The sequence below is a fragment of the Lagenorhynchus albirostris genome, chromosome 15, assembly GCF_949774975.1.
Source record: "Lagenorhynchus albirostris chromosome 15, mLagAlb1.1, whole genome shotgun sequence".
In the NCBI taxonomy this organism is placed as follows: Eukaryota; Metazoa; Chordata; class Mammalia; order Artiodactyla; family Delphinidae; genus Lagenorhynchus; species Lagenorhynchus albirostris.
Window position 1 is genome coordinate 80,956,568 of NC_083109.1, and position 21,902 is coordinate 80,978,469.

At 56.1% G+C, this 21,902-nt stretch overlaps 2 protein-coding genes across 3 annotated transcripts; one reads left to right on the top strand and one right to left on the bottom strand.

Annotated features, from left to right (window-relative positions):
• The first annotated feature begins 430 nt into the window (after positions 1-430).
• Positions 431-12,808, top strand: TFR2 (transferrin receptor 2). Its single transcript, XM_060124334.1, has 18 exons — positions 431-487; positions 730-982; positions 1,083-1,269; positions 4,102-4,242; positions 4,323-4,434; positions 4,535-4,657; positions 5,050-5,166; positions 5,296-5,435; positions 5,803-5,966; positions 6,650-6,769; positions 7,411-7,493; positions 7,573-7,636; positions 7,725-7,792; positions 7,875-7,951; positions 8,044-8,128; positions 8,217-8,444; positions 8,797-8,937; positions 12,074-12,808. Exons 1-18 carry the CDS (start codon positions 455-457, stop codon positions 12,353-12,355), a joined length of 2,418 nt encoding a protein of 805 aa, XP_059980317.1. The 5' UTR covers positions 431-454; the 3' UTR covers positions 12,356-12,808.
• A 4,708-nt stretch (positions 12,809-17,516) lies between these two features.
• On the bottom strand, positions 17,517-20,691 carry MOSPD3 (motile sperm domain containing 3). Of its 2 annotated transcripts, XM_060123121.1 has the most exons (6): positions 20,560-20,691; positions 19,807-20,061; positions 19,531-19,606; positions 19,074-19,303; positions 17,858-18,022; positions 17,517-17,741 (listed from the first exon to the last, which is right to left on the bottom strand). In XM_060123121.1, exons 2-6 carry the CDS (start codon positions 20,009-20,011, stop codon positions 17,710-17,712), a joined length of 708 nt encoding a protein of 235 aa, XP_059979104.1. In that variant the 5' UTR covers positions 20,012-20,061; positions 20,560-20,691; the 3' UTR covers positions 17,517-17,709. The 2 variants fall into 2 exon arrangements, with proteins under 2 accessions (XP_059979104.1, XP_059979103.1); XM_060123120.1 differs by lacking the exon at positions 20,560-20,691 and having other exon boundaries at positions 19,807-20,245.
• Positions 20,692-21,902: the final 1,211 nt, after the last annotated feature.

Genomic DNA, 21,902 nt, shown 5'->3' on the forward strand with positions numbered 1-21,902 from the left:
AGATGAGGAAGGGGCAGAGGTGTTCATGGTGGGGAGCTTAGGAAGGGGTCCCCGAGGACATTGGGAAGGGAGGAAGCAGGAGGGTGGAAGAGGCATCCATATCTCCGCCTTCCCCAGCCATCAGCCCTCCTCCCCCAGCCTTGACGGGAACTAGAGGCCAAAGTCTGCCCCAAGGCCAAAAAATTGATTGTTTTGCAAGAAGAGGGCAGGAGTGGGACTGCGGAGGGATTGGCAGGGGAGGGCACAGCCCCTCATCCTCTAGCCTGGGCTGGGGGCCGTGTCTGGAAGGCTGAACTGAAGCCCGGACTGTGCCCCCACCCTGGGACGGGGGAGGCAGAGAAGGGCCTGGGCTCAGGCTGCCTGCCAGGGCTGATAAGGGGCCTCTTGGGGCTCCCACAAACGGTTTATCACTGGGGGTGGGGGACAGACTGCAGGGCTCAGGAGGGGCACGAGCATGGAGCGGCTTTGGGGTCTACTCCAGAGAGCGGTAAGATAGCGTGGGGCTGGGGGACCCTTAGGCCTTCTCTCCAGGTCCTCAGTCCCCTCCCAAACCCCAAGGCGGGCCCCTCCCCTTCCCTACCTCCTACTCTCCCCCCCAGCCTGCTTCTTGGGGCCCTCTCCCCTGCCTTGTGCCCATGGCACCCCGAAGTCACTGACCCTGTTATCGCCAGATTCCTCCCCATCCTCCAGGCCTCTTTCCCCGATTTCATGTCCACCACGCCCCTACAGCAAAGGTTGTCCCCAGGACCCTCTCAGACCATCTACAAGCGTGTGGAGGGCACCCAGCAGGGGCCCCTGGAGGAGGAAGAGGAAGACAGGGAGGAGGGGACCGAGCCACCGGCCCACTTCTTCCCCATGGAGCTGAGGGGCCCCGAGCCCCTGGGCTCTCGACCAGCTCGGCAAAACCCCAGACTCTGGGCAGCAGCGGGACGAAGAGCCACCCCCTACCTGGTCCTGACAGCCCTACTGATCTTCACTGGGGGTGAGAGTCATCCCCACCCCCAGTGGAGGGGCTGGGCTGGGGGAGATATCTGGGGTCCAGAGAGGGGCACAAGGAGACTCTCCATCTTGCCACCCACCAGCCTTCCTCCTGGGCTACGTGGTCTTCCGGGGGTCCTGCCAGGCATGTGGGGATGACGTGATGGTGGTCAGCGAGGACATGAACCATGAGCTGGGCCCGGACTCCCACCAGGGCACATTGTACTGGAGCGACCTCCAGGCCATGTTTCTGCGGCACCTGGGGGAGGGGCGTCTGGAAGATACCATCAGGTGAGGATCAGCCAGTCCCATTCCAGGCCCTCAAAAACCATCATCTGCTCAGACTCAGCCTCCCTTCCTCTTCACCCGGGACCCTGAGTCCTTCCACCTGCCGCCCTGGCCTCCCTGTTCAGTGGTCCTGGGAAGGATAGAAGGCGTTTGGAGCTGAGGGGAGGGAGGGCAGCAGATGACACATTTGGAAGCTGAGGGAGCTGCCTGAATGAGCACAGAGGGCTCCAGCATCCACATATGAAGTGGGACAGACCCAGAAAAGTCTTGAATGCCACGTTGAGGAGCTTGGATTTTGACCTGTGGCAGTGGGGAGCTCTGGGGGGCTCTGAGAAGGGGGGACTTAGGGAATCAGAAAAAGAAGCAAATGTATGTGTGGGCAAAGACCATCCCCCAATCTGTGGGGGTCTGCCAGCCCAGCGTGAGCAGGCTAGCATTTCTTTTGTCCTGCTGAGGTCACCTTTTCCTACTGGGATGGAGCTGCTCGGGTAGGTCCAGAGCAGAGGTCAGGAATCATTTCTTCAGTGGGTTTTCCTGGGTTTCCTAAGTAGAAAATTATATAATCTATATATAGTGAGAGACGCATAGTTTCTTTTCCAATGCATATATCTTTTATATCTTTTTCATTTATTATTGCATTGGAGAGGACATGAATTTAGGTAATGAGATAGTAAATATCCTTGCCTAGTTCCTAACTTTCATAGGAATGTTTTTCTAATACTTTGTCATTGTCGCTTTTTTTTTTTTTGGAACCCGGGCCCTCGGCAGTGACCGCCAGGGAATTCCCCCAGTTAGGTTTTTAAAAGCAAATTAAGGAAGTTTCCTTCTATTCCTAACTTACTGAGACTTTTTCTTTTTTTTTAATGATCAGGAAAGGAGGAACAAGAATCAATCTTTTTCAAATATTTTTCCAGAATGTATTGATATGATCACATGATTTTTCTTCTTTAAAGTTTATGTAGTTATTTGTATTGATAGATTTCCTTGTCTTCATGAGATCAACATAAACTTGATCGAAGTGTATTATTATTTGTTGATACACTGCTGGATCCATTTTGCTTGAATCTGTGGCATCAACAACGTGCATGTTTTTTTGTTTTGGTTTGGTTTTTAAATTAATTAATTTATTTTTGGCTGCATTGGGTCTTCATTGCTGCGCGTGGGCTTTCTCTAGTTGCAGAGAGTGGAGGCTATTCTTCGTTGTGGTGTGCGGGCTTCTCATTGCAGTGGCTTCTCGTTGTGGAGCACGGGCTCTAGGCACGTGGGCTTCAGTAGTTGTGGCGTGTGGGCTCAGTAGCTGTGGCACATGGGCTCAGTTGCTCTGCGGCATGTGGAATCCTCCTGGACCAGGGCTTGAACCCGTGTCCCCTGCATTGGCAGGTGGATTCCCAATCACCGCGCCACCAGGGAAGTTCCTACATGCATGGTGGTTTTTGTTGTTTTTTTTTCTGTTGAGCAACACTTAGTAGTCTGGGTACAGCCTGAGCAAGTAGATGGTTTGACAGATCTACGGGGGTGGGGGGTGGCACTGTGGATGCCATCAAAGGGCAGGGAGGCAAGACGGGAGCAGTGAGAGGGAGCGGGCAATGAGGTGATGTATGACTCTAGGTTGGTTGGGGAAGGAAGGGAAACCAGGGAGGAGCTGATAGACATGGAGAAATTGGACAGTGTGGAGTGCTCCGTGGAGTTGCAGAACAGGTATAGTGAGCCTAAGGGAGTGAGTTCCAACCTGAAAAGCTCCGGTCAGGGAGTGAGATTCTGGAACTTTTAAGATTTATATGATAAACTGTGTCCTATTTATCTTGCAGTCTCCAGCACCTACCACCATGCCTAGCGCTTAGTAGGTGTTCAGTAAATTGGATCAGTATTCCAGAGATGGAGTTCTGGGGACAAGATCCAGGATGTGGCCAGGGAAGTGGCTGGTCAGATGCCAAAGTCTTCACTGAAAGTGGCTAAGTGAGCAATTGGCTAAAAGATAACAGCAGCGAGGAAGGACAGAGGGTGGGACTGCTGGCTGGCAGGGACTTTGACGGAAGAGAGTTTCACGGTCAGAAACGCGAACGGTGGAGCCAGAAGCACACCTCCTCTCTGGGCCTGGGTGGTATGAGAGCCTGAGCTGCCTTTTTCACACGTCCCGAAGGAGACCTGGCCTCCCAAGGGACAGCCAGGTTTCTGCCAGGGCAAAAGGTAGAAGGGGTATTCGGTGATGATGCTGAGAAGGGAAGTTTGTTTGCCATGGAAAGAGCGCAGGTGGAGCTGGTTGAGAGAGAGGCCACGCAGGGGCCGTGCTGGTACAGGCAAGATGGAAGATCAGGGAGCGCCCCAGCGGCAGCAGGCTGGCTAGTTGGGTGGTGACTGTGGACGAAGACAGGGTGAGGTCTCCAGCCAGACAAGTGACCCCAGATTCCACCGGCAACCTTGGTGTAAGGTGTCTCCATTAGGCCCAGCTGGAGGATGAGAGAGATGCAGGGCCCTCACCTCTGCCCAGATAGCCCTTTGGAAGAAAAGTGTTTTCATGCCTGGGGCAAAGCACAGGCTAGTTTGTGTATGTGTGGAGGGGACAGTAGGTAGACTGGTGAGTTTGGCCTGACCTGTGAGGAACCTAAGGACCCCTGGCTATCAGAAGCTGAGGTTTAAGCAGAAGGAGGCCCTGGAGACCTGCCAGCGCAACCCTGGTAGTGATGGCAGGAGAGCCTTAAGAGCCCCTCACTGCCCGGGGCTGGGGCCACCCCACACCTCTGGCATCCTTCCCCCGCTCCCGCCCTCTCCTCCAGGTCCCCAGAAGTCCCTGCCCCTCTCTCCTCCCGCGCGCCAATCCCCCCTCTCCCTGCGCAGGCAAACCAGCCTTCGGGAAAGGGTAGCCGGCTCGGCCGGGATGGCAGCCCTGGTTCAGGACCTCCGCGCGGTGCTCTTGAGCCAGAAGCTGGACCACGTGTGGATGGACACGCACTACGTGGGGCTGCAGTTCCCGGACCCGTGAGTGCATGGGGTGGGGTTGGGGGGCGAGGAGGGGTGGGCGGCCTGTGGGTGGGTCGCTCACCACCCCCGCTCCTCAGGGCTCACCCCAACGCCCTGCACTGGGTGGATGCCGCCGGGAAGCATGGGGAGCAGCTGCCACTGGAGGACCCGGACGTTTACTGCCCCTACAGCGCCACGGGCAACGCCACGGTGAGCGCCTCCTGCCCGGTCCCCAGGATGGGGCAGCGTGCACTTTCCCTGGCGGTGGAGCAGGGGCGCGCCTCACTGCCCTCCCCATCCTCCTCCCCAGGGAGAGCTGGTGTACGCCCACTACGGGCGGCCGGAGGACCTGCAGGACCTGCGGGCCCGGGGCGTGGAGCCGAAGGGGCGCCTCCTGCTGGTGCGCTTGGGGGTGATCAACTTTGCCCAGAAGGTGAGGGTCCCTGGATGCGGGTTGGGGCGGAGCGGGGAGGGTGCCGGCTGGGGAGTCCGGGGATCGGATGGCGGCAAATAGGAAGCGTCTAGGAGGCGGTCACAGAGAGAAAAGGAAGAACCAAATGGGTCGTAAGAAACCGTTGGCAGGGAACAAAATCAGGAGGTTGGGGTGGGGAACAGAAACAGGAGGGGATGTGGGGGACAGTGAGGTCTGGGGGCTGCCGAGGCACTGCGGGAGGGCAGAAGGCGAGGTCCAGGGGGTGCCCACAGCCTCTCTGTGGATCCACGGCTGATCAGAGGCCGTGCCATTCCACTTTCACTTGCTCCTTCAGCCTTTATAAATCCGTTTCCTCTGGGAGAAGGGGTCCTTTAGCCACCTCCCTTCCCCAGGTGGCCAGTGCCCAGGACTTTGGGGCCCAAGGAGTGCTCATATACCCGGACCCGGCAGACTTCTCCCAGGGCCCACACAAGCTTAGCCTGTCCAGCCACCGGGCTGTGTATGGACATGTGAGTCTCGGGGAGCCAGTAGTGCCTTCCTGTGGTCCCAGGGCTGCACAGCCTGCCTAGGATGAGGCTGGCGCCCTATTCTGGGGAGCCCGGCTCACAGTTTCAGTGTGGGCAACCCTCTCCCCACAGGTGCACCTGGGAACGGGAGATCCCTACACACCTGGCTTCCCTTCCTTCAATCAAACCCAGTTCCCTCCGGTCCAGTCCTCGGGCCTCCCCAGCATCCCAGCCCAGCCCATCAGCGCGGACACTGCCTCCCTCCTACTGAGGTGGGGGCCATGTGGGGACCAGGAGGGGAGGAGGCAGGGAGAGGTAGGCTGCAGCTAGCCCGTAAGGTGCCTTTGGGTGAACCAGAACAAGGTGGCTCTTCTGGGTGGGCACGGCCTCTTGCCATTTGGTGAGTGGAGCTCCAGCTGGATATCACACCCACCTCTGCTGGGCACTCTTGAGCAGGACACAACCTGCACAACTGTCCAAGGCAGCCCTGGCTGCACTGGCCCCTCAGGCAGAGTACAGATGCAGAGAGCTGGAGCCAGAGGGTGTGAGGGAGAGAAAGAGTGAAGTGGGGGCTTTGGGCTCTTCTATAGCCTGGGACTCTCTGCCACTTCTAACCCTTTCTGCTCTACCCCTCCCCAGGAAGCTTGAAGGCCCTGTGGCCCCCCAGGAATGGCAGGGGCACCTCCCAGTCTCCCCTTATCGCCTGGGCCCTGGGCCAGGCCTGCACCTAGGGGTCAACAACCACAGGGCCTCCACCCCCATCAGCAACATCTTTGGCTGCATCGAGGGCCGCTCAGAGCCAGGTGTGCCTGCTTATCCAGCGTCACCCACACCCTGAGCAGGGGAGCTGGTGTTAGCAGGGAGGGAGGCTGGCAAGTTGGGGATGGGCTGGAACTGAGGGGGTGGCAGTGAGGAGACCTCACGGTTGAAGCTGTCCCAAGACAGAATGGGCAGTTCTGCACAGTAGTGAGTTCCCTAGCACCAGAGGTGAGCAAGCGTAAGTTGGGTGATGTTACAGCATGAAAGGGAGGTCAGACTAGATAGATGAGCCTTTCAAGCATAACTTGTTGTGGATAACAGTGGGGAATCAAATTGGGTTCTTGAGCCAAAGAGTGTGGTACCTAGAAGCACTGAAGGAAGAGGCACAGGGAGGCCTGTGATGAGGCTCAGATGAGGATGCTGGTGGTGGGAGTGTGAGTGGGAAGGGTTAGAGAGACTTTAAACCTGTCAGGACTTTGTGAACAGAGGGGCACCCCGATCAGGCAGGTAATGGAGCCCAGAATGACCCCAGGCAATGTGATGAAGGAGCAGCCCACCCAGGAAGGGCCAAGGGGAGGAGAGGAACTCTCTTTAGGGGCAGCAGGGATTGCAGGGCTGGGGCTGCAGAGATGTGAGGGTCCTGCAGAAATGGACCCTCCCAGGGTCAAGGGAGAAGCCTCTGGGTTCTGCCCATGTAAGAGGTGGGCCCCAACATCCCCTCCCCCAGATCACTATGTTGTCATTGGGGCCCAGAGGGATGCATGGGGCCCAGGAGCAGCCAGGTCCGCCGTGGGGACCGCCATACTGCTGGAGCTGGTGCGGACCTTTTCCTCCATGGTGAGCAATGGTAAGGTCAGGGTCTGGGCCTGGGCCGGGCAGCTGGGGCTGTGGTCTGAGCTAGGACAGGGCAGAGAGGCAGTTACAAGCACAGGCTGGAGGGTGGCCACTGAGACCTGGGCTCCAAACCTGGCTCCTCCGTGTCCTGGCTGTGTGGCCCTGGGCAAGTCACTTCACCTCCATTTCCTCTTTTTTTTTTTTTTTGCGGTACGCGGGCCTCTCACTGTTGTGGCCTCTCCCGTTGCGGAGCACAGGCTCCGGACGCGCAGGCTCAGCGGCCATGGCTCACGGGCCCAGCCGCTCCGCGGCATGTGGGATCTTCTCGGACCGGGGCACGAACCCGTGTCCCCTGCATCGGCAGGTGGACTCTCAACCACTGCGCCACCAGGGAAGCCCCATTTCCTCATTTAAACATGAAAGTACTAATAGTCCATGTCTGAGTGAAGATTAAGCAGGAGATTCCCTATGTAAGCAATCCCCGTCACTGACACAGCTGAGTCAGGGCAGACCCGGGTGAGATGGGCTGGGATGGTGGCTTGATGGGAGGGAAGGAGAGATCCCAGGGGACCAGGACAGAGGAAGACAAAGAGGTGGGTCTTTGCCTGGCCCCCAGCCAAGCCCATCCTCCCTCCTTCCCCCCCCCACCACCAGGCTTCCGGCCCCGCAGAAGTCTTCTCTTCATCAGCTGGGATGGTGGTGACTTTGGGAGTGTGGGCTCCATGGAGTGGCTGGAGGTAACCTGGGGTCCTGGGCAGGTAGTCAGGCAGTGGGGAGAGGCAGGGGGATTTCATACTCCACACCCCGCACCCACAGGGCTACCTCAGCGTGCTGCACCTCAAAGCCGTAGTCTATGTGAGCCTGGACAACGCAGTGCTGGGTGAGCAGGGGCAGTGCCACCACCTGGGCCCCCTCTGGTGCACCCTGCCCTCCAGGCCAAGCCTTGAGCCCGGCATCCCTCTCTGCAGGGGATGACAAGTTCCACGCCAAGACCAGCCCCCTTCTGATCAGCCTCATCGAGAACATCCTAAAGCAGGTAAGAGCCTGGCCAGCAGTGGGGGATGAAGGGAAGCTGGTGGCCGCCAGAGCCTGACTGGTGCCCCCCACCCTGCCCCCAGGTGGACTCTCCTAACCGCAGTGGGCAGACCCTCTTCGAGCAGGTGGTGTTCAACAATCACAGCTGGGAAGCTGAGGTGTAAGTTGGGCAGGGAAGGGAGGGAAGAGAGCTGGGGGGGATATGTGGGGGGACCCTGAACCCACACAGCGCTCCAACCTGCCCATCCCCAGGATCCGGCCGCTGCCCATGGACAGCAGTGCCTATTCCTTCACGGCCTTTGCGGGGGTCCCTGCCGTTGAGTTCTCCTTCATGGAGGTGAGATTTCCGGGCCCTGCCCCAGAACAGCAGCCCCTGGGCCTGTTCGCACTGTGCCCGCGCGCCAGCCTCCGCCCTGTCCCGGCAGGATGGCCCGATGTACCCGTTCCTGCACACGAAGGACGACACCTATGAGAACCTGCACAGGGTACTGCGGGGCCGCCTGCCTGCCGTGGCCCAGGCTGTGGCCCAGCTCGCCGGGCAGCTCCTCATCCGGCTCAGCCACGATCACCTCCTGCCCCTCGACTTCGGCCGCTATGGGGATGTGGTCCTCAGGCACATCGGCAGCCTCAATGAGTTCTCTGGGGACCTCAAGGTCCAAGACGCCAACCCTGCTCCCGGCTTCTGGCGGTGGGGGGTGCTATATCCCATTAAAGTGCTGCCCGGGCCAGGGGATCTGGCCCCTCTCCCCTTGGTCTAGGGCCCCTCTGGCAACCTGGCCCCTTTACTCCTGCCCCAGTCACTAAGCCCCTAGGACCCAGCTAGCACCCGCCCAACAGCACAGGTCTTCTCTCTCCCTTCATTCTGCCCCCAGCATTCTGTCCCCCTATACCTCCCCACTCCTGCCAGGCCCGGGGTCCCAGCTCCGTCCCCCAGCACCTGGACCTCCACCCTAGGCCAGGGTCATGGCCCCTGCCGCTGGCTCCAGCCCGCGCCTTCGCCCTCAGGCCCGCGGGCTGACCCTCCAGTGGGTGTACTCGGCGCGGGGGGACTACATCCGGGCGGCCGAGAAGCTGCGGAAGGAGATCTACAGCTCGGAGGAGAGCGACGAGAGACTGACGCGCATGTACAACGTGCGCATTATGCGGGTGAGGCCCCGCCCAGCCCGGCCGCGGCCGGCGGCGCCGCCCCGCCCTCTTCCGGCGGCGTGGGGCCCCTCCTTTCGGCCCTGCGCCAGTGAGCTGTCCTACCCTCGTTCCGCTTTCATTTGTACCTGTCCTCGGAGCGTTCCCAGTCCTGGACTCACAGTGTTTTGCTCACAGACCCGCCAAGCTGGAGCGACCACAGAGGCGGGCCCGCAAAGTGATGAGACAGGGAGGGTCAGCCCCTTAGCCACAGTCGCCCGGCCACCGAATGGCAGAACTGGGACAACCGCGCCCCCTCCGGTTCCCCACTGCCTCCTCTCCCTTCTGGAGAGAAGAAGCATGTCCACGGTGGTCCATGGTCTAAGAGGCACAGGATTATGGCTTGGGAGATGCAAATAGTGTAAACAATTCAGAGCGTAGAGAGCTCTCTTACTTCTGGTGAGATGGATGGAACCCAGAAAGGCTGCCTGGAGGAAGTGTCATGTGAAAGTTATACAAGATTATTATTCCCTCCTGCAGCCTGCACCCCAGCTCCAGTTCCAACCCATGCTCTTCCTTCCATTTCCTTACCCCAAGAACTCAACCCTGCGGCCCTTTGATCTCTGGAAATGGGTGGGTAGGGACTGTAGGCGAGGGGAAAAGTCTATAGGGCAAAATGATAAGCAGGGCCATCCTCAGTGAGTGTGGGGTGAACCGGGACCCCGCAGTGTACACATGCGCGGTTTGGGAAGGTCTTGTTCTTTCTCCCCCCTCCTTTTTCCTGTTGTGTCCCTGCCTGCTTCCCTTGGCATCACTCATACCGTCTTTCTGTTCGCAAGCCCACCCAGCTTGCTCTTTGGTCCTGGCTCCTTTCTCCTGGAATGGGCGATTCATGCTCATTCACAGATCTTGCTTTAACCCCTGCTGTGCCAGACTCTAGAGACAAGAAAAGACACCCCCTCACCCTATCCCTCAAGTTGCAATGTGCCCACCAAGGGATAAAGGGCCTCTGTGTGTAAGGGACACGATTCAGACTCAGGGCTGGAGAGTAAAAGATGCAGGGCTTCAGAACCTCAAACAGGGCTGGGCCAGACCCAGGGAACTTTGTGGTTCTAACCCAGGGGTTGGTAAACTAGCCAGCAGGCCAAATCTGGCTTGCCACCTGTTTTTGTAAATGAAGTTTTATTTTAACACAGCCATGCTCGTTGATTTTTCTATTGTGTGTGGCTGCCTGTGTGCTACAGCAGCAAAGTTGAGTAGTTGCAACAGAAACAGTGTGGCCTGCAAAGCCTACAATAGTTACGATCTGGCTTTTTCCAAAAAATGTTTGCTGACCCCTGCTTTAGACTATAATGTGGGTCTTGAGGAACAGACAGAACTTGGGTTGGTGCAAAAAGAGCATATTTCAGGATGGAGACACCAAGAATAAGGGCATGGCAGTGCACTAGGCCTGGCTTTCCTTGGGAGTAGTGTGTAGACCAGCAGAGCCAGAACAGAAGCCCTGTGGAGGAGTGGAGAGGAGTGGGTTAGGGATCAACTATGGGGAGACTTGAATGCCAGTATAAGAAGTTTGGGTTCTGGGACTTCCCTGGTGGTCCAGTGGTTAAGACTCCTCACTTCCACTGCAGGGGGTACGGGTTCGATCCCTGGTCAGGGAACTAAGATCCCCGCATGCCACATGGCAAGACAAAAAAAAAAAAAAAAAAAAAAAGGATGTCTGGGTTTTGAGGGTCTGGGCATCAAGGAAAGTTGGAAGGTTTTCGAGCAGGCCAGTGATGTGGGCAAAGTGGAATTTTAGGAAATACCTGGCCAGAGTGTAAATGGCTTGAAAAGGGAATGAAGTTAGTGATAGCTGAGCTCTGGGTGGGTGAGGGGATTGAGCTGGTGTGCGACATTTGGAAGGAAAAATGGACGGACTGGGTGTTGAGGGAAGAGGAGGAGAATAATAATAGCAGCTACCATTTATGGAGGGCTATCACGTGCTAAGGCTTTACTTCACTTCCTCCCGTAGGACTCCTCCAAAGGCTGTGAGTTTGCTATTATTGTACACAGTAACTGAGGCTCAGAGAGGCTAAGTGACTTATTCAAAATCACACAGTAAGTGGTGAAGCTGAAATTAAGGACCAGGCAGTCTGATCCCAAAGAGAAACTGGAAACCAAAGTCTGACCCTGTGTCCACCCAACTCTTATTCACCTTTGAGGTTGAGAGCCTGGCACCTGGGGTACGCCATGGTGCTCATGAGGGAAGGTGGGTGCGAAGGTCAGGTTTTGGAAGAAGTTGGTGTCTACGTGTGTGTGAGGCTGTGGCTGGGTACCCCCTACCCCAGTGGGGAGGTCCAGCAGACTGGGGGATAGGATTCCAGGCGATGATTTGTGGAGTAGACTTGGCAATTGTCCCCATGAGGTCCCAGTTGAAGCCAGGGGCGTGGATGAGCTCTCTGAGTGAAAGGTGGAGGACTTAAGAAGACATGAGTGTGTGAGACCACCCCTAGAGATTCTGATTCTGCTGGGGTGGCACCCACGCAATGGTAATTTTAAAATCTTCCTCAAGTGATTCTAATGTGCAGCCAGGGTTGAAAACCATTGGATTGTAGGTAATGAGAAGAGGAGAAAGTAGAGGTCGAACCCTGGGCCTGCCCACAGGTGGGAACAGAAGGAACCGGAGAGGCTGGCAGAGAGGTGGGAGAACTGGGCTGGGAGCGCGGCCATCTCAGGAAAAACCAACAGCATCTGAGTCAAGAGGGTGAGGACCCAGAGTCAGGCACTTCATCAGGGCTGGCCTGTCCCCTTGTCGTTTGACTCTGGGTCGTGGGCATTCACGCAGGTGGGCAGGAATGACTGGGGTATGGGGAGGTGAGGAACAGCAGGACGATAGACGGTTCTTTGAGGCTTTGGGCAGGGAAGTGAATGGGTGAGGAAGAAAGATGCAGGCTTGGAAGCTCAAGGGGTAGAAAGAAAGGGATCCAACCCAAAACACAGTGGGAGGACGCATCCTACCTGACTACTGATGACGTTACAGAACGACCATTCCTGATTGGGTGGCCGAAGGGAGGTGGGACTTAAAGAGGCTGCTCAACAATGTTTATTAAGCGCGCATGAGGTCCCAAGGTTGGTCTGGAACTGGTGTTCGGGCTCCAACCACATCCCCTTCTCGGCGCAGGTGGAGTTCTACTTCCTGTCCCAGTACGTGTCGGCGGCCGACTCACCGTTCCGCCACATCTTCCTGGGTCGCGGAGACCACACGCTGGGTGCCCTGGTGGACCACGTGCGGCTGCTGCGCTCGAGTGGCCCTGGGGCCCTTGGGGAGGAGGCCCAGGTGGCGCGGGGCCTGGGCTTCCAGGAGAGCCGCTTCCGGCGCCAGCTGGCCCTGCTCACCTGGACGCTGCAGGGGGCAGCCAACGCGCTGAGCGGGGACGTCTGGAACATCGATAACAACTTCTGAGGCCCGTGGTATGGTGGGGTCACGGCACATGCCCCTGACCCCTGCCGAGAGCGCCTGCTCTCCCTTCGAGTGATTTCTGGGTGACCGAGATGCCTGTGCACCACCTCCCGTTGCTGACTCATTTTTAGCCCTTACCGTACCTCCAAGGGCCCCAGCAATGACGCCAGCGCAGACCCACACACACCCCAGGCCCTGCAACGTAGGAGTAGGTGAGCAGTGCCTTCCATAATGGGATGGTCATACTGTCAGCTAATCAGGGAGCAGCATCTGCTCTCTCAATCACAGCCCCTTCCTCTTCAGGAGCAGGGTCCCCCCTCTACAGCTAGAGACTACTCTGGAAGGTTTCCTGGGACCTGGCCAGCCTTCTTGGTGGGAAAGATCCGCTGCGACCATAACTTTATGGCCAACCCATGTCGTGCAGTGGGAGGGGCTGGGGTTTGAACCTCAATAAACCACCTGTGGCATCTGTTGTTTACGGGCACTTTTATGCGTCTTCCTCACCCTCACCTCACCCAATCATCCCTCCCTTGAGAGCTAGGGAAGGGTTGGGCAGAAGAGGCCAGAGAGGATGCAAGTGGGAATGCTGTCTCCATGGGTTAAAGAGCTGTTCCCCTTACCTAAGGAACTAAGGAAACTGCCTGAGGAAATAAGGAGGGCCCTTCTCCAAAGACCACCATGGGTGGGGGGCTGGCTCTGTACCTTCTCCTGGGACCAGGGACGGCTACATAATTTGCAAGGCCTGGTACAAAATGAAAATGTGGGGCCTTTTGTTCAAAAAGCAAGATTTCCCTGGTGGTCCGGTGCTTAAGACTTCACACTCCCAGTGCAGGGGGTGTGGGTTCAATCCCTGGTCATGGAACTAAGATCCCGCATGTTATAAGGCACAGCCAAAAAAAAAAAATTCGTTTTTAAAAAGCAAGAACAAAGCTTTTTTCTTTCTTCCACAGTCTCTCAACCTGTCATGGTGGTTTTTAAGTTGTTATTTAATGTCCAGATCCCTGAGACAAGGAAATACTCTGGGGCAGATCCCCTCAGGCACGCAGGGTTCTGCCCCATGACTTGCTACAGATAGCACATGTGCCCAACCCTGACCCAGACCCAGACCTGGACCCTCCGTGTGCCTGCGCCCAGGTCCCTACTGGGGAAGGAAGGTGGCAGCTGTGCTTGGGTGGGGCAGGGAGCCAACAGGTGAGAACCCATCCAGGGGAGGCGGACCCCCAGCACATGCTCCACTGTCTCACTGGGCTGCACTTCCAAAACACACATTCAGAGGTGAAATCATTAAGAATTTCAAGATAGAGACCGCAGGGCACTAACCCCTAAGCACAGGGCCCCATTTGGAGCACAGAGCCCTGTGAGGCTGCACTGATTACACAGCCATTATATTAGCCCAGCCTGGGACCTCTCTCCCCTCTTGGGTCCCCTTTGGCCAATTGTTGTCCACTGAGGTGGAAGCTGCAGGAGAGCGGGGAATCACAGGTGCTGCTGCCACCACCTTGCCTTTAATCATGGTCTCAGGAGGCTATGGCCCTCGTTCTTCCCGGCAGCTGCATAAATCCTAGGGTCCGCCTCTCAGGCTCCTGGTCCTCTCTTGCTCCCAGTATGGCGTGAGAGGTCCTAGCCTGCTCCTCAGATGCTGGGAAGTGAAGACTTCTTAGTTTACGGCTTGGGATGCTCCTGGGTTCCAAGATGAAACTGCCTCCTCCTTACCTCCCTGAGTCGGACTTGGTGGGTTCTCAGGAGCCTGGACTAGGGGTCAGAAGCCTCCTCGACACCTTACTTCCCTGACATACTGTCCAGAACAAATTTCCCAAAGTTGTTTCTCAGCCCTTCTCCACCTTGTCCATTTGTTCCCTGTAGTAGACAGAATAAAGTTCTGGACAAAGATGTCCACATCCTAATACCCAGAATCTGTGAATGAACGTTACCTTACACGACAAAAAGGGCTTTGCAGAGGTGATTAAGTCAGGGATCTTGAGATGGGGAGTGTTTGGGGCTGAATTGTTTCCCCCCAAGTTCATATGTTGAAACCCTAACCTCTAGTACCTCAGAATGTGTTTGTGTTTGGAGATAGGGCCTCTAAAAAGGTGATTAAAGGACTTCCCTGGTGGCTCAGCGGCTGCCGATGCAGGGGACACGGGTTCAAGCCCTGGTCCAGGAAGATCGCACGTGCTGCGGAGCAACTAAGCCTGTGCGCCACAACTACTTAGCCTGTGCTCTAGAGCCTGCAAGCCACAACTACTGAGCCCACGCACCACAACTACTGAAGCCCTTGTGCTCTAGGGCCTGCGTGCCACAACTACTGAGCCCGCATGCTGCAACTACTGAAGTCTGCACGCCTAGAGCCTGTGCTCCGCAGCAAGAGAAGCCACCGCAATGAGAAGCCCGCACTCCGCAACGAAGAGTAGCCCCCGCTTGCCGCAACTAGAGAAAGCCCACGCGCAGCAACAAAGACCCAACGCAGCCAAAATTAAAAAAAAGAAGTGATTAAGTTAAAATGAGGCCATCAGAATGGGCCTAATCCAATCTGACCGACCTCCTTATAAGAAGAGGAAATTGGATGCACGGAGAGACACCAAGGATGTGCGTGCACAGGAGAAAGACCATGTGAGGACAGAGTGAGAAGGGTGCCACCTGCAAGTCAAGGAGAGTGGCTTCAGGAAAAACCAAACCTGTCGGCGGCTTGTCTTGGACACTAGCCTCCAGAACTGTGATCAAATAAATTTCTGGTTTTTTTTTTTTTTTTTTTTTTTTTTTTTTACCGTACGCGGGCCTCTCGCTGTTGTGGCCTCTCCCGTTGCGGAGCACAGGCTCTGGACGCACAGGCTCAGCGGCCATGGCTCACGGGCCCAGCCGCTCCGCGGCATGTGGGATCCTCCCGGTCCGGGGCACGAACCCGTGTCCCCTGCATCGGCAGGCGGACTCTCAACCACTGCGCCACCAGGGAAGCCCTAATTTCTGTTTTTTAAGCCACCAAGTCTGTGGCCGCCTTAGCAAAGTGACACAGGGTGATTATGCTGGGGGTGGGGGTGGGGGACGTAATCACCAGGGTCCTTATTTTTATTATTTATTTATTTATTTTGGGTTGCGTTGGGTCTTCGTTGCTGCGCACAGGCTTTCTCTAGTTGCGGCGAGCAGGGGCTACTCTTTGTTGCGGTGCGCGGACTCCTCATTGCGGTGGCTTCTCTTTGTTGTGGAGCACGGGCTCTAGGCGCATGGGCTCCAGTAGTTGTGGCGCGTGGGCTCAGTTGTTGTGGCGCACGGGCTTACTTGCTCCACGGCATGTGAGATCTTCCCGAACCAGGGCTCAAACCCGTGTCCACTGCATTGGCAGGCGGATGCTTAACCACTGCGCCACCAGGGAAGTCCTCAGGGTCCTTATTAAAGGAGGCAGGAGGATCAGAGATAGACAAAGGAGATGTGACAACAGAAGCAAAGGGTTAGAGTCAGAGATTTGAAGATGCTACACTCCTGGCTTTTTTTTTTTTTTTTTTAGTGACTTAAAACAGTGATCATTTGTTATTTCCACTCTTTGGCTTTAAAGATGGAGGAAGGGGTCACCACCCAAGGAGTGCAGATGGCCTCTAGAAACTCGAAAAGTCAAGGGAACATCCTCCCCACGTGCCTCCAGGAACCAGCCCTGCTGACACCTTGATTTCATCCCCAGAAGACTCATTTTGGAGTTCGGACCCCCAAAACCATAAGAGAATTAATTTATGTTGTTTTAAGCCACTAGTTTGTGATAACCTGTTATAGCAGCCACAGGAAACTAACACCCACCCACTCCACTTACTGCCAGCTCAGTATTGTTTTCTAAGAAATTTACTTAAAATAATGTCTGTGGGGCTTCCCTGGTGGCGCAGTGGTTGAGAGTCCGCCTCCCGATGCAGGGGACACGAGTTCGTGCCCCGGTCCGGGAAGATGCCACATGCCGCGGAGCAGCTGGGCCCGTGAGCCATGGCCGCTGAGCCTGCGCGTCCGGAGCCTGTGCTCCGCAACGGGAGAGGCCACAACAGTGAGAGGCCCGCGTACCGGAAAAAAAAAAAAAAAAGTCTGTGACCCAAGCCCCTCCCACCCCTATAGCTGCCCTTCATAGCTTTGTCTCAGAAAGCCTCCTGATCCCCCTGGCAGCAAGGCCGTTTCCTAGCAGATATCCACAAGATCATTAATGTGCGATACTTCAGATGCCTTTTGGGGTCCTGGGCACAGACAGTCCAGTGTGGATGGTTTTGTGAGGGGTTTACTGGACCGCGGGGAGAGCCCTCACATCCTAGACACAGGCTGCCATTCTCTGCACAGGATCAGGCTCACATGTCACCGGGGCCAGTTCTGGGTGTGGGAAAGGCAAGGTCCCCAGGGCAGAGGGGCAGCTCCCAAGGCCCCCAAAGTAAAGCTGGAACAACTGATAACCTTCCAGCAGCATAACAGAGTCTGTCTGAACGTTATCTTGCTAATTCTTGTTCCCAATCAACAAACTTCCAGTGTCTTTGGCTTCCCTTCTTCCTTTCCACCCCTCTCGCCTTACATCTGAAGGAGGGCTGGAAGCCTGCCTTTCAAGGAGCCCATTCTTTTCCTTTGCCCTAACTTCTCCTGCCTGGTTAGGCTGAGGTTATGGCAGGCAGTGCCATCTGTCCCCATCTTGTCAGAGACCTTGGTGTTTCTGACCCACAGGGGTTGAGGTCAAAGGAAGAGACAAAATAAAAGCAGGTAAAGGGACAGAAAGGCAGAAGAGGATTCTGGGGATGGGGGTGGGGGTGGGGGGGAAGCCCCCAGGCAACCCTGGCAAGAGGCTCTGATGGCTCAAGATGGCGGGACCTGAGTTCTCTAGCAGGTGGGAGTAGGTGGTATCGGGGTTTGTTTCTTTTTAGTTTAAGGCATGTTGGCTTAGGGGCAGGATCCTATCCCTAGGATAGGGCTAAGGGGGATCTTAAGAATCAACTTTCCCAATTCCCTCATTTTAGAGGCAGAAACTGAAGCTCAGAGAAAGTCAACGACTTGCTCAAGGTCACACAGTTTTTTTCAGTGCGGCACCAAGCCTAAGACTCTGATCTTCTAGATCCTCACTGGGTCTCTTCGCTCCCCGATGCTCGAGGTCCCCTGGGATAGGAGGAACTGGAGGAGAGAAGTGGGAAGAAAGGGGCATGTTCCTTACATTTCTCAGTTCAATTTTACAAATTTATTTTATTCAGCTTGGAAAATGAATACAAACCCCTGGGTTTGGGGGGGAAGGGGACGGGCAGGAAGAAGGAAGTAGGAGTTGAGGCAAGGTTATGAGCATCACAGTGAATGTCTCACGTCCACGTCCAGGTCCACGTCCCTGCCTGGGGAGGGGGCGTGGAGGTTGAGCAGGGAGCTCAGGTCCGGAGGAACACCATGGTCAGGAGGCCTGGAGAGGGGAGGAAGAGCAAGGTCCTATGTGTAGCCCGCTGGCTCTGTACGCCCTCTTTCCAGCCCCTGCTCTCCTCTCTCTGGGCCTGGATCCCCTACCACCACCGTGCTCACCCAAGACGTAGGCTGCCACCAACTTCTGTCCCAGGGAGACGTGAAGGATTTGGGGCAGCTGGCTGCCAAGTTCATCCTGGAGCGGCAGCAGCAGGAAGGCCACAGAGACTGTGCCCATCAGCAAGAAGAGGAGGAAGGAGCTGGTGGCCAGGTGCGGGAGGGGGTCTGGGAAACAAGGCCCATCAGGATCTCTAGCCTCCACTCCTGCCCAGCCCATCGCCCTTCAGGGAGGAGGCTGAAGATGGAAGGTGTACCCACTTTCTGTTGGACATTGGAAGTGTTCTCTCCTCCCTGGAGCCTTCGTTCCCAAAGCCTCAGGAAACCCTCTCCCCTCTGGTCCCTCATTATTCGTTTTCTCTCCTCAACTCTGCCTTGATTACAGGCTCCTGTGTATCTGTGTGCCAGGCAGGGACCTCTGTCTCCCACAACTTGGTACATAATTGCTCAACCCGGTTTCTTATTATTTATTTATTTTTTATAAATGTATTTATTTATTTTTGGCTGCGTCAGGTCTTTGTTGCTGCGTGAGGGATTTCTCTAGTTGCGGTGAGTGGGGGCTACTCATTGCGGTGGCTTCTCTTGTTGTGAAGCACGGACTCTAGGTGCGCGCGCTTCAGTAGTTGTGGCACGTGGGCTCAGTAGCTGTGGTTCCGGGCTCTAGAGCACAGGCTCAGTAGTTGTGGCGCACAGGCTTAGTTGCTCCGTGGCGTGTGGGAATCTCCCCAGATAAGGGATCGAACCCGTGGCCCCTGCATTGGTAGGCGGATTCTCAACCACTGCCACCAGGGAAGCCCCCGGTTTCTTACTGAACTGAACTGAGCTGACACATGATGGGAAGTACTGAAGTCAGAGCTAAAGGAAGAATTTTTCTCTTTAAGTGGAGACCAGAAACCAAGGAAACTGCAAAGTCTGCTTTTTCCCTAACCTGATATAAAATCTCAATTTCTAGAAATGTTTCCACCAAAAAGCAGAAAACTGAAACGGAAGGGAATTCCCTGGCGGTCCAGTGGTTAGGACTCCACTCTTTCACTGCCAGGACCCTGGATTTGATCCCTGGTTGGGGAACTAAGATCCCGCAAGCCACCAGGCACAGCCAAAAGAAAAAAAAAAAAGTACTGAACCGGAAGACCTCTTCAACTCCAACTGAGCTCATCTCTAGGGTCATGCTAGGTCCTTCCTCCTTACAGAACTCAAGAATTCCCATCCCTAAACTCACTCTCTGGGAAGTGCTGAGCCGTGGGTGGTGCTGTCCAGGAAGGAGGCTCTGGGTGCGGCGTTGGGTCAGGCTGTCCCTGAAGCTCAAGGGGGTACGCTGGGGCCCTCAGAACCGAGGTGATGTCCTTGCGCCCCACCACTCGGCCGTCTGTTCCCTCCTCAGACAGCTCAATGCGGAAGCGGTCCTGGACGTCATAGTGGCTGGGATTGGGGGCCACGTGGCGAATCACACTGGTCCCAAGAAAGGAGAGCGGCCCATTGAAGGGCAGTGAGAGGCAGTGATCCAAGAGGATCCAGGCCCCACCCTCCCAGGAAACTTTCCCTTAGGGACACAGACAGAGGGTGGGGTAAACAGGTGGAAGAGGACCTGGTCTGAGGCTTAAGCCACGGCACAGTAAATCAGAGAAATGTGGCAGCGACCCCTGGCTTCCATCAGCCTCCCCACCCTCTCAACTCACATGTCAATGCAGGACTGAGGCTTCACATATCCTTCCGCGTCAAATACTGTGTATTTGGCAGGTGCTGTGCACAGGACTGAGGGGAAAAGGCACACAGACAGAGACCGACTATTGCCTCAGACAACCTGCACAAGCCCCGCCCATGGAGTCCCCCCTGCCTTCTACCCCAGGGCTGGACATCCGACCGTACTCATCTGACTGCTCCAGCCCACCCAGCTCCCCAGTGTTCTACCGCCAGCCCCCAGATCCCTAGCACGAAGCGCCCATCCCCATCACCTCGGAAGCGAAGCGCTGCTCCCGTGGGGTTATAGAGGGTCAGCAGCTGCCGAGATCCACTCCGCTGGTCCGCCCTGAATACTAGATCCGGGGGAAAGACGAGGACCGGGACAACAGGTCCCGAGGGAGGAGGGGCGCCCCGGGACCCCCGCCCAGGAGCCCCCGGACCCACCAGCTCCTGGTCCTGGGGCGCCCCACGGCGCATGCAAGCTCTGGGCGGTGGAACATCCGAGGGCAGAGCTCAGGGGACAGGGCCTGGGGTATAAAGCCGAGGGGCGAGAGGGGCGAAAGGGAACGGGATGAGATCGTAGGGCAGGGCCTGGACTGATGCCGCCGCCGCCGCCTCGGAATCCCCCTAGATGAGGGCCCCGCAGGCCAGGCCCAGGCCCCCCAAACCCTTCCTCTCCACAGCTGTGCCTCAGGTCCCTTTAGGCCCCGCCCCCAAGCCCTACCTCGAGGGTCACGCCCACCCCGTAAACCCAGCCCCTCCCGGCTCCCAGCCCCGGCCCTAGTCTTCAGCCCCAGTTTCTGATCTCCATAAGCCCCGCCCCTCCCCGCCCCTTCCGGGCCTCCCAGGGCACCCGCCCCTCTCTTCGGCCCAATTCCGCTGGCCTCCGCGCCCTCTTCCGGAGTTGCCCTTTCCGTGTCCTGCTCTCCCGAGACCTGTATCTGTGCCTCCGATCCCCCCTGAGTTCGGGCCCGCGCTTCTTCGGGCTTCCGCCTCCGAACGGCCGCTCACGCTATGAAGCTCACCTCTGGTCACAGCACCTGCCAATCAACCTGTGGCCGGACCAGGGCTGCCATCTTCCCGGCAGACCGTTTCTGCTCTTCCGCCGTACGACCTCTGTCATTGGCCAGGGCGGCCTCGTTTCAGCTCTAAGTATACACCGATTGGTGCACCTAAAGAGGTGATTGGCTTGATCCCAGTGACGTAAAACTTTACGAGCGTCTCTGGCTAGAACGCTAATCCTGGAATAAGTCGGGCGGCGAGGTCGGGGGGAGGGGCCCGGGCGAGGATGGGAGCCAGGCTTTGTTCCTTCCTCCCCACTCTGAGGCCGTCCAAATCACTAGAATCACATCCCACAAGGGAGCCCTCTTTCTCCACTTCAGTCCCAGGTTCTCCTAGACGCTTCCAAAGCAACGAAAGCCGTTTTCTGTAGTACGAGTTGGCGGTTGCTCCCAGTTGGACTCGGTTCGTAGCCCAGGGCACTTCTCTTGATTCCTTCCTGCACGGAACTCATATTTGAAATCACTCATATTTGCAGAGGGAATTAGTATTCAGAATCTTCAGCTCCCCTTACAGACGAGGAAACAGCCTCGACAAGATGAGGAATCTCACGCATTTGGTTAGCAGCGGAGCAAAACAAAGTTACCTGAAAGCCTTCTCTAAGCACCCTATCGAATGTAGAATCTCCCTTTGCCTGTCCTCTTATCATGCTTTTGTTTTCTTCAGAGCACTCCTAGAGCTACTTGACATCATGTTTATTTTAGTTTATCTCTGCTCTGGTAGAATTTACTCTCCTGTCCACAAGAGCAGCGACTTTGTTTTGTTGTATTTTCAGCACCGAAAACAGTGCCTGCCATTTGGAATGCACAAATGAATGGGTGACTAGGATGAACTTCTGAGCTGAGATCTCACTGAAGTTAGGAAGTGAGCCAGGAGATGTTTGTGGAAGAGAATTCCGGATAGAGGGAACAGCAAAGGCAAAGCCCGGAAGCAGGTGTGTACTAGAAATGGCCAAGGAGCCAGTGTGATGGAAGAGATTATAAGGGAGACAATATTCAGAGATGAGATGAGGTGGGAGGGAGGACACAGATCACCTAGAGCCTTAGAGCCCACAGTAGGACTTTGGATTTTATGCTGAGACTGATGGGAAACTATGGAAGAGTTGTTTTAATTCCTTTTTTTTTTTTTCTTTTTGGCTGCCCCAGGCAGCTTGCAGGATCTTAGTTCCCCAACCAGGGATTGAACCCCAGCCTTCAGCAGGGAAAGTGCTGGACTGCCAGGGAATTCCCTTAATTCCTTTTTTTTTAAAGAGCTTTATTGAGATATCTTTGACATATAAAAATTGTATATATTTAAGGTGTACAACTTG

Bases quoted from the DNA above. Each gene is read 5' to 3' on its own strand.
- MOSPD3 (XM_060123121.1), bottom strand. From the start codon at position 20,011: ATGCGCCGTGGGGCGCCCCAGGACCAGGAGCTGGTGGGTCCGGGGGCT. The intron at 18,023-19,073 runs GTGAGTTTAGGG...CTTGTTTCCCAG, and splicing joins GGCTCAGCACTTCCCAGAGA to ACCCCCTCCCGCACCTGGCC. The intron at 17,742-17,857 runs GTGAGCACGGTG...TCCCCTCTCCAG, and splicing joins GGTGGCAGCCTACGTCTTGG to GCCTCCTGACCATGGTGTTC.
- TFR2 (XM_060124334.1), top strand. From the start codon at position 455: ATGGAGCGGCTTTGGGGTCTACTCCAGAGAGCG. The intron at 488-729 runs GTAAGATAGCGT...ACGCCCCTACAG, and splicing joins GGGGTCTACTCCAGAGAGCG to CAAAGGTTGTCCCCAGGACC. The intron at 5,436-5,802 runs GTGGGGGCCATG...ACCCCTCCCCAG, and splicing joins ACTGCCTCCCTCCTACTGAG to GAAGCTTGAAGGCCCTGTGG.